The 10,298-nt window shown below is 33.1% G+C and overlaps 1 protein-coding gene across 1 annotated transcript in view; it reads right to left on the bottom strand.

Annotated features, from left to right (window-relative positions):
- LOC105621410 overlaps nt 1–10,298 on the bottom strand; it is a 31,955-nt gene that overhangs the window by 10,825 nt on the left and 10,832 nt on the right. Inside the window, exons 7-17 of the mRNA XM_012202880.1 lie at nt 6,902–7,137; nt 6,757–6,847; nt 5,615–5,806; nt 5,458–5,519; nt 3,236–3,424; nt 2,987–3,158; nt 2,801–2,908; nt 2,614–2,684; nt 2,412–2,538; nt 2,078–2,330; nt 1,116–1,231 (exon numbers count right to left, since the gene is read on the bottom strand). Coding sequence (XP_012058270.1) covers nt 1,116–1,231; nt 2,078–2,330; nt 2,412–2,538; nt 2,614–2,684; nt 2,801–2,908; nt 2,987–3,158; nt 3,236–3,424; nt 5,458–5,519; nt 5,615–5,806; nt 6,757–6,847; nt 6,902–7,137 — 1,617 coding nt within the window. The remainder of the gene's footprint in view (nt 1–1,115; nt 1,232–2,077; nt 2,331–2,411; nt 2,539–2,613; nt 2,685–2,800; nt 2,909–2,986; nt 3,159–3,235; nt 3,425–5,457; nt 5,520–5,614; nt 5,807–6,756; nt 6,848–6,901; nt 7,138–10,298) is intronic.

A 10,298-nucleotide genomic window follows, 5' to 3' on the forward strand; every position in this document is an offset into this window, starting at 1 on the left:
TACGTAGTTTAGTAGTAGTTCGTAAACTAACTACCTTACCTTACCTTACTTTAATTTACGTTCGGTCGACGTAGTCGCGACGTCGGACGCGCGCGGNGTGTGTGTGTGTGTGTGTGTGTGTGTGTGTGTGTGTGTGTGTGTGTGTGTGTGTGTGTGTGTACGTACGATACAGATGAAGTACGAGTGAATTAATATTTCATATGCATTTTCAGAATTTAAAGCCACTAATAATTATTTTTCTTCAAAATAACCATCGAAGAATGAAGCAAAAATCGAGATGTTCTCTTGAAATCTTTATTAAAAAAATCATAAGAATGTTGTAACATGAGAACAATATCCCACAATATATTGACTTACCACAAGTATATCCAATAATAGCACTAATAACTTTTTTCAATTTAACCAGTAAAATATACAAAATATTTTATAGAATTTGAGTATCTAGAATGCAATCGAGTCAGTATGATGACAGATTCACGTACTATCGAAAAAATTAATATTTAAACAAGATTTTCTTCTATATTAAAATATATCTTTATGTTCAGAAATAATTTGTAATTTTGATCTTGTGTGGCACCTTTGAGAACAAGAATGGTATCAATTTCAGTTAAAGTTAAGTTCTAAGTTCTTTTCATCTTCTATAATATTAACGTTTCTATCGTTTTCAGTCTTTTCACATCTTTTTTCTTTTTATATCTTTTGTTACAGTGGAGAGCCTATTTGTTAAATTACCTCTTTTAGTTACTGAATTGTAAAAAGATTTCTAAAAAAGCAATAAAATAATCATTTTTTTTTATTAACTGTATATGTGAATAATACATTTTTTACTATATATTTAAACTATATATTTAAACAATTCTAACAATGTTTTTACCACTTTTCGGACGAACGATTGTTACTTTCTATTTTTGAGAACCCAACAATGATTTTTCCAGGTCTGTTCAGATGCATCTTGGGGATGAAAATCGACACTTTTTGACATTTTCCTTTTATAATTCATAAAAGAAACTATTTTTTATATCTCGAAATATTTCGACTTTATTTAATGTAATTATTTTTTCAAACATGTTAGATTATAAATAAGTGCTAAGTAAATGGTAAATAAATAACTTTACCTTGGCCTCGCTGCGGCTATAATTTCTTTGAGATAAACCGGTGTGGAGATCGAAAAGCCCATGATCCATCAAGTTAGATTCAGATTCCGAGACTGGCATCTCCGCTTGATTGTTCACTGCATATTTAACGAATACAAATCTTAAGGCAACTACAAATTACTTGTGTATCATATCATTGTTACATATCAATTCAATAATATGATATAAGACAATATAATATAATGATATTACATGGTGCAACAGTTTGACATTAAAATTATACGGGGCAACACAATTAATTTTTTTCTTGTATAATTTCACGAATGTATAATTTCATTATATGTATCGCGACCGTGTAACGTTATCTTCCCGCAATGAAAATTAGAAAATCGTTATTATACTCATATAGCACCGAAAGATTGCAGAAATATTGCATTGAAACATTGTAATATTGCATGAAAGTATCTGCAATGTTATTACAAGTACATTAAAATGTCCATCCTCAGAAATATTACAATACTTACATTGTAAAATAAAAAATTATTTTGAATTGAACAACATATAATTTATAAAGGCTTTTTAATTTATATACATATAAAATTGTATATATTATCTTTATAAATATATTAATTATCTCATTTTTTTTTCGGAATTTTGTTCGTATCAGATTATATCCTTTTAAAGTTTATCTATTAAATTTAAAGCATTCTGTATACAAGATACTATTATCATCTAAAACAAAATTATTATAACACGATATACAAAAATGCAATAACTTTGTAGTCGCATTTATATTTATTCAAAGGAGAAATGCGCTCTCTTAAAGATTTATCTACTTTTAGATTTTGATGTATATAGAACTTTCGGTTTATGAAAAAACAATCAATGGTTAAAAATTAAAATCGAAATGTGAAAATTGCACTAGTTTTTGTAAAAATATAATGTAGCATCACTCTGATTTTTATAAAGATACACACACTTACGCAGTCGTTTTCTCGCCAGCAATTGCTCTTCGCGCTGTTTGCGACGCGCCATGACCTGCTCCTCTTGGATACGCCGTCTTTCATTCTCCGTAATCGCTTGGTTGAACTTCTGATAGAACTGATGGAATATCCTGAAGCATTCTTCAATTTTAAATGTGTTCGTGTCCTCGCAGAAGAATTCCGCGAGCGATCGTCTCACACCCTCGAGCTCCTCCATATCTCTCTTCAACTGCGCCATTTCTCGCTCGGCCATCTGTAAATTTCAAGCAAGAGTTTTGTTCACTTACTTTCTAAAAAATGTTATCTCATTGTAATCTGTGATATTAAATGTTACTTGAAGAAATTGTGCCATTTGTTCCTGTATGTCGTTTTCGGTCGAAGAGAACTGGATCTGACTCTTGATTTTTATTATCTTTGTATCCAAGTTATTAAATTCGTTAGTCAGTTGTTCAATCGTCGTCCTTATAGAAAAAAATTTACTGTGAAAATATTTCTTTCATTATTATTATAATATAAATAATAATAATAACCCCTACTTTGTTGCTGCTTCAAGGGCAGTTATATTCTTCGCAAAACTTAGTAAATTCTTTCGCTTTCTCTCGGCTTGCTAAAATATAAGTAATTTGAATTAAGAGAATACACGATTTCCAGAATTTTGAAACAATATACAATATGTGTTCTATTTTACTTAAAATTCTTATAATTAAATAATCATTGTTTTACCAACGCTACATAGTGTATCAGATTCATTCCTGGCTTATTCGCACGAATTTCCGTTAACTTCTGCAAAGAAGAGAGCTTCACACCCGCCGCATTGCCAGCATAGCCGCCCTATAAAAGCGATAAATGACTTTCACTTACTCATATTGACACTATCCAGAATTCAATCAATCGATGACAAATACATACTGAGTTGAGGAAGTTACCAGCGACCAGAACCATGTACAGCACCTCTTGCAGAAGCTTGTTCGTCATGAGATCCTCACCGGCAAGTATCATTGAGTTGATGCTTAGCTCCAAGTAGCTCATATTCGCAGCAAATTCTTCCTTCAGCAGCATACACTCAATGCGTAATTTATAACTAACATATCGATAGTATCATTATTCTAATCTTAATAATAGAAAAATTTTTCTTTTTAAATATACACAACGAATTACTTTGGCACTTGAATAAGTTGTAGAAAGAACTTCTCAGCGTTGCCAAGTTTTGATTTGTCACCGTCGAAGTTCTTGAGCATCTCAAGTTCGTCTACTTCCGGCAATATTTTTAACAAACCACGTAGCTTCTCTGCACCAATATCATCGTGACCCCCTTCCTTGATTAGTTGGATTATATTTTCGTTCGAACTGAATAAAGAATGAACATGTGCGAATAATAACACTCAACAAATAAAAAAAATTATTTGCATGTATCAAATAAAGTAATTATTCCTTTTGTTTACCGAATATAAAAATATCAGTAAAAACTCTATAGCACGTATCTACAACTTTTCTACTATTGAAATAGCAAACTTTATTTACAATAGAAGTATCTGTTTTACTTTTTAATTTTTACATCGCAAGATAGTTTAAAGTTTCCTCTTCTTTTCTCTCAATCATGTGAGGAAAAATATATAACATACACAACACACACATAATGCATCAGAATTTAACTAAATTCTGATTTCCAATTTGACAATTGAAATGTGAGCTACAGATTTCTTCAAAAAGTTTTCGTAAGCGATCTTAATTTGTGATTTCATAATAAAACTGCCACATGCATAATAAAATTATTTGCATTTATGTAAGATCTACGAAAAAAATTCACTATATTTAAATTTTGTTAAAGTAAGGATAAAAGTTTACGTTAGGAAAACCTTCAATGACCTTGATCCTGACATATATTGGCATGATCTTGAACGACTTCTAAGATTTCAGCCATTGCTCGTTAAAAAGTTATTAACAAAATAAATTTAAGAAATAACATTTTCTTCTATTACATAAAATAAAAATGTTCTGTTTTAAAATAAATTTTTTGCTTCAAAAATAAAAATGGTCTTTGAAAACATTATTTTTTAACATAAATTTTAAAGCTTTTAAAGCAAAGAATTTATGATTTTGTAACGACTTCTCGCGAAACGAGATCCATTTCACATTCCTTTCCTGCCTAGGGACATATGATTTTCCACGCAAAGCAAAGTCCATCCCACTTCCTTCTCATCATTATCCTCACCCCCCTGCTTAGAGGTGCGCGAATTTCCATGCGAAGCTCATTCCAGCTTAGAAGCATATGATCTTCTAGACAGAGAGGGTGTAATGCAGATTGCAGATCTCTAGGCAGGAGGAGAGAAAGTGGAGTAGACCTTGCTCCACATAGAAAGTCGTTCTTAGGAGTCCTTGGCAGGGGAGGATTGAGGTGGGGGAACTCGCTTCGCGAAGAAAGTCGCGCAACTTTAGACAGGGAGGAGACTAAGACCTCGCTTTGCATGGAAAGAGGTATAGTCTGAGGCAGGGAGGTAGAGTAAACTTCACTTCGCATGAAAAATCATACGCATTGTGGTAGAAGATTGAGGTGAATCTCGCTTCACGGGAAATTGTACTTCCTTAATTAGCCCACCCCATATCTTTTCTCCTGCTTAGAGTCATTTGACTTTTTATGCAAAGAGGAAATAATTATCAATTTTGATTGTTGATAATTTTTTAACGTACACCGAGCAATAGCTAAAACCTATTGACATGCTACAACATTTTGATCAGAAAAAGAGAGTCACCAGAGGAACACAAAATATAGATTTTACTAATGTTACCAAAACCTCATTGACCAGTGTGAAATAATGAACTGTAATACTTTTTAGTGCTTCTATTAATTTTTAATAATTATTTTCTTATGCGGAACATTTGTTAATTTTTTTTGTTATCCTTAGCTGCGATCAAAAATGCTATTAGCATTATTTGTGTCATTATATGTGTCTTTATTTTAATGAACAATAAAAATAGAATGACACGAATAATTCTTTGATAGCGCCTTACTGAAAAAAATCATGTCACAACGTTACATGATGAAATCATGTAATTAAAACATGTAAATCACATAACGAATTGTTCCAAATCAGTATGTAATTTTTTTAAATGATGTAATTTAAAAAATTACATGATATTAGAAATAATTTTATCCATTGTGATTTTATAGTTATTGAATTTTAAAGAATTGAATGATAGAAATAGAAGAAAAAAGAACACATTCTGAAAAGTCACATATCTATGTGACTTTTCAAAATACGTAATTTTAAAATCATACTGATTTGGAACAATATGCTACGTAATTTACATGTTTTAATTTCATGATTTCATCATGCATTGTGTAACGTGATTTTTTTCAGTAAGGCGTCTTCTTATCATACCTCCTAAATTGTTTCAGGAAAATGCTAACGTTCAAGCTCCTCTTTCCGTCGAGTAACGCGATCTAAATTAAAAAGAAAACAAATCAAAGTATAACATATAATGTATAAGATTCGTTATTTTTTACTGCAAAGCAAAATAACATTAAAGAAGAATAACCTCCGTCGGTTCACGACGACGTCGTTCAATATCGACTCCGGTGCCGTACGAGGTTGAGTAACTCGCTGATAATACCATTGGTGGCACTTGTTGACAGAATAAACCTTCCATCTCAGCCCAGTCTAGATCTGACATCGTGGAATTTTGGTAGTCGTTCGCGACGAGGGACCAAATATTCCGTTTACCAATCACCTACGATCAATGTTTGCTGTTATCTAAAAAAATTATCTAGATAGTTATTTAAATGAAAAATATATTATCTCCATCTTTAATTTAGATAAAAGAAATATTATATCTTTTTCAAATTATCTTAATATGTAGTATGTCTCCCAGTATAAGATTTAATAACATTTTTTTAGAAGCCTGATATTTTTATATTTAATGTTCTCAGGATTCATAATTCTGTCCAGGATTCATAATTTTGAGTTGATGCGTGTTATCATCTTTATTCATTATTTAAAAAAGGAAATACTTTTATATTTAAAAGCTAAATCTAAAGAATTATAATTCTTTCACTAATTATTAGTGATTGCGACAAATATTACTGCAGCCTCAGTAGTTGCATTGGGAATATGCCTATATAGAATTCGAAAAATCCGTATTCGAATCACGGTTGAATATTCTTCGCAATAAATTATTCACAGTTTTTAAGATTATTAATAAATTATTAAAAAGTATCCTTCTATTGTATAAGATGATTATTAGCATCAATATTATTAAATTTTATCAATTTAATAACATTAATGCTAATATATAATGTTATTATTCTAATTCTAATCTGTAAATACGGTAGTGTCTCAGCGCTTATGTATTATACCTATAGTTTAATATTTTTGTGATACTATTAAAATTGAAGGAATAGTGTCCACGTGCCTCTTTACCATTACATTTACTATATGCATGTTTCTAAGATTGTTTAAGCCCGCGCTCCTTATGAGCGTCTGGAGAGGGGCGTGAATCGCGAAATCTGGTCGAAAATTGCAAATCAAGTCCAGCACTAATCTAATATATCAGTAATATTTCCGTAATATTATATTGTAATATTACTGATATATTAGATATTATTTCTGGTAATTATGCAATATTACTGTTATTACGTGCTATGGATTATTTTAATCCTCGACAACTCTCTTCTTAGATACCTTATGATTAGGTATTTTATTCCAGTTAATAGTCTTCATCTTCGTTTTAGGGGTGGGTATTTCCTGTTGCGGCAGCAATCTGGCGTGATTACTGGGTAACTCAGGAGTAGGTGCGCGTGTAACAGGAGACACATGAAGGGGTGGCGGTATCATTGTCTCCATTGATGCATCAGACGTAGCGACGAAAAGCAGCGGCGGAGGTGGCGGCGGCAGGACAAAATTGCTACCGCTCGGCAAAGTTAATGGACTTGACGTCATCGGAATCGGAGGTGGCGGTGGTGGTGGTAAGGGTGCTGTTGAATTGTTATTCGTTGACAGCGATGTTTTTCGCGACGTTCCGCACATCTGATCGGGACCGCGACAATGACAGCATAGATTCATCTGTTCGCAAATATCAACAAAGAACAAAATAATGCCAAAATTCAACAAATATCGTTAAATTATTAAATATATTTTTTATTTATTTCTGTAGTCGATCATATGGAGACAAATATATTTTATGTGATAAGAAGTATATTTTTATAAAACAGAACTCGAGAAAATCCATACACAAAGGAATGCTCATAATATTTTTTCAAATGTACATAGAATATTCATATTTAGTACAAAGTTGGCTAAAGGTATGTATGAAAGATGACGTGATTGAATAGAATCCATTGACTTATTTGGAAAAATGACACAAAGTAAAGATATTCATAAGTCGTTTGCGTACACACGAATAAAGTATTTAAATGTCTGTAAGAAAGATTGCCGCAAATTTATAATTTATTACTATTTCAGATGTCTTGAAACAATTTTCAAACATTGATCGTAGGCATGGATCTGAGAGAAAAACTGTTTTACCATGCTCTGAAGCAGAGAAACAGATTGTCTAGCTATTCAGAAAAAATTCCAATTTATCGTAGGGTGATGTGACAAAAATAGTAGGGGGGGAAAGGAGGTATATCACAACTTGTACATATTTTACTTTTTTGTATTTGTGCACCTACTTTATACTTTTTTGTCACATCATGCAAAGATAAATTAGAATATTTCTTAAACAATCCGTTTCTTTATCTCAGGACTGGGCTTTTTCTTCCAGATCCAGACGATCAATAATCTAATGTTCTGGAAATCATTTCAAAATATTGTCTTCATTTCAAACATTCTCGAAACAATGATGTGGCCAATTGTAGCTTTCTTGCAATCTTTCTTACAAAATAAAAATAAGTATAATTATTAAAAATGTTTATATATTAAATTAAAAATTTCTAACTCTAAATATGATTACACAACAAATAAGGTATAAATGTCTTTAATGATCAAGTTCTTAAATAGATAGTTAAACATATCATGCAAATGCATATCTGCAAATTTCTTCGAACAGTTGGGTTTCACAACAAACGTAAGATTTTACAAACGTAAAAGCTTAATGAGTATTGACGCTGTTTTTATCAAATCTTTTTAGAGTTTTCTTATTTTAATATAAGTTAAAATTTCTTTTCAAGTTTCAAAATCCCTTTTCTTTAAAATTTAAACAAACATTATTTTAAATCTCATCGGAATATTGAAGCTTTGTAGGCTCTAATGTAAACAGCATCAAGATGTATACTACAAGAATTTGAAGAAATATTTATGAAGTTAAAAAGTAAATATTTTTTAAAAGTAGAAATATATATATATATGTGTGTGTGTGTGTGTGTGCGTGTGCGTGTGTGTGTGTGTGTGTGTGTATAGTAAATATATTATTTTAATTTATATATATATATATATTAGGTGTACAACTTTGCTTCCGCCACTTATATATATTAGGTGTACTTTTTTTTCCGAAATTCGAGGCTTTATTGTAAAAAACTGGTTATACATTTATGATTCAAAGTATTGTCTATCGCTGGCCACTACTTTCTCCCATCTTTCGTGTAGCGTACGAATCCCGCGTCGAAAAACTGGTCATCTTTTGAAGCTATCCACGAATTGATCCAATTTTTTACTTCTTCATAAGACCGGAAGTGCTGGTCAGCCAGACCGTGTGCCATTGATCGAAACAAGTGATAGTCAGAGGGAGTAACGTCTGGAGAATACGACGAGTGGGGTAGGACTTCCCATTTCAACGTTTCCAAGTATGTCTTGACCACTTTCGCAACATGAGGTCGAGCATTGTCAAAATCACTTTATCGTGTCTCTCGTTGTATTGCGGTCGTTTGTCTTTCAATCCTCGGCTCAAACACATCAATTGCGTTCGATACCGATCGCCTGATTGTTTCAGTCGGTTTTAACAGTTCATACACTACGCCGAGCTGATCCTACCAAATACAGAGCATGGACGTCAAAATCACATTCTTGAAGCGTTGGTGTATAAGCTTAAATCCGCTGTTTTTAAGTCAGAAAAACACTTCTTTTTTTCCTAGGAAGCAAAAACAAATTTATTCAAAGTACTTGCCCTCGTTAACTATACATTTTTCCCATCTTTCGGGTAATTTGTGTATACTACGCCAAAAAAATTTCTCATCTTTCGAAGCAAACCACTCATCAAGCCATTTTCGGACGTCTTCATAAGAATCGAAGTGCAGCTCAGCGAGACCCATCGACGAAAACAAGTGACAGTCAGAAGGTACTATGTCTGGTGAGTAAGCGGGATGGGATAGCACTTCCCAATTAAGTGTCTCCAAGTAGTTTTGGATCATTGTTGACATGTGCAATGGTGCGTTGTCATGGAGGAAAATCAGCTTGTCATGTCTTTTCCGATAATGCGGCCTTTTTTCACGTATAGCACGGTACAATTTGATCAGTTGTTGGTGGTAGCGGTGAGTATTAACAGTTTCACCAGGTTTTAACACGTAGTTTAACTCGTAGTAGATAACACCCTCCTGATCCCACCAAACGCACAGCATCGTCTTCCGTCCGAAGCGATTTGGTTTTGAGGAAGATGTTGATGGTTGGGCGGGATCAACCCAAGATTTCTTGCGTTTAGGATTCTGAAAATAGATCCACTTTTCATCGCCTGTCACAATCCGATGCAGGAACGACTTTCTTTTTTGTCTGGCAAGCAGAATTTGGCATGTATTTTGGCGTCGCTCCATCTGCCTATCGATCAGTTCATGCGGCACCCATTTTCCGATCTTTTGAACCTTCCCCATGGCATGTAGACGCATGGAAATGGCTGCTTGAGAAACACCCATTTGCTCGGCAAGCATTTTTTGCGATTGGGTATCGTCCTTGTCCAAAAGAGCCTGTAATTGACAGTCCTCAACCTTCCTGGGCCGATTTTCTCGCTTCTTGTCACTCAGGTCAAAATTGTCGTCATTGAACCGGCGAAACCAATCTCTGCACGTTGTTTCCGATAAAGCATTGTCGCCATAGGCCTCCACAAGCATTCAATGCGATTCGGCAGCCGATTTCTTCAAATTGAAACAGAAAAGCAAAGCTTCCCGCATATGCTTTTTTTTTAAGCAAAAAACTAGACATGATTACGAAAGAAAAATGTATGTTGTTGTATGAAATTGCTGATGATGTGCACTGGTTAATGTTGACAGATGTCAAACACATAAAAAAAGTGTGTTGTG

The sequence above is a fragment of the Atta cephalotes genome (assembly GCF_000143395.1).
Source record: "Atta cephalotes unplaced genomic scaffold scaffold00033, whole genome shotgun sequence".
Lineage (NCBI taxonomy): Eukaryota > Metazoa > Arthropoda > Insecta > Hymenoptera > Formicidae > Atta > Atta cephalotes.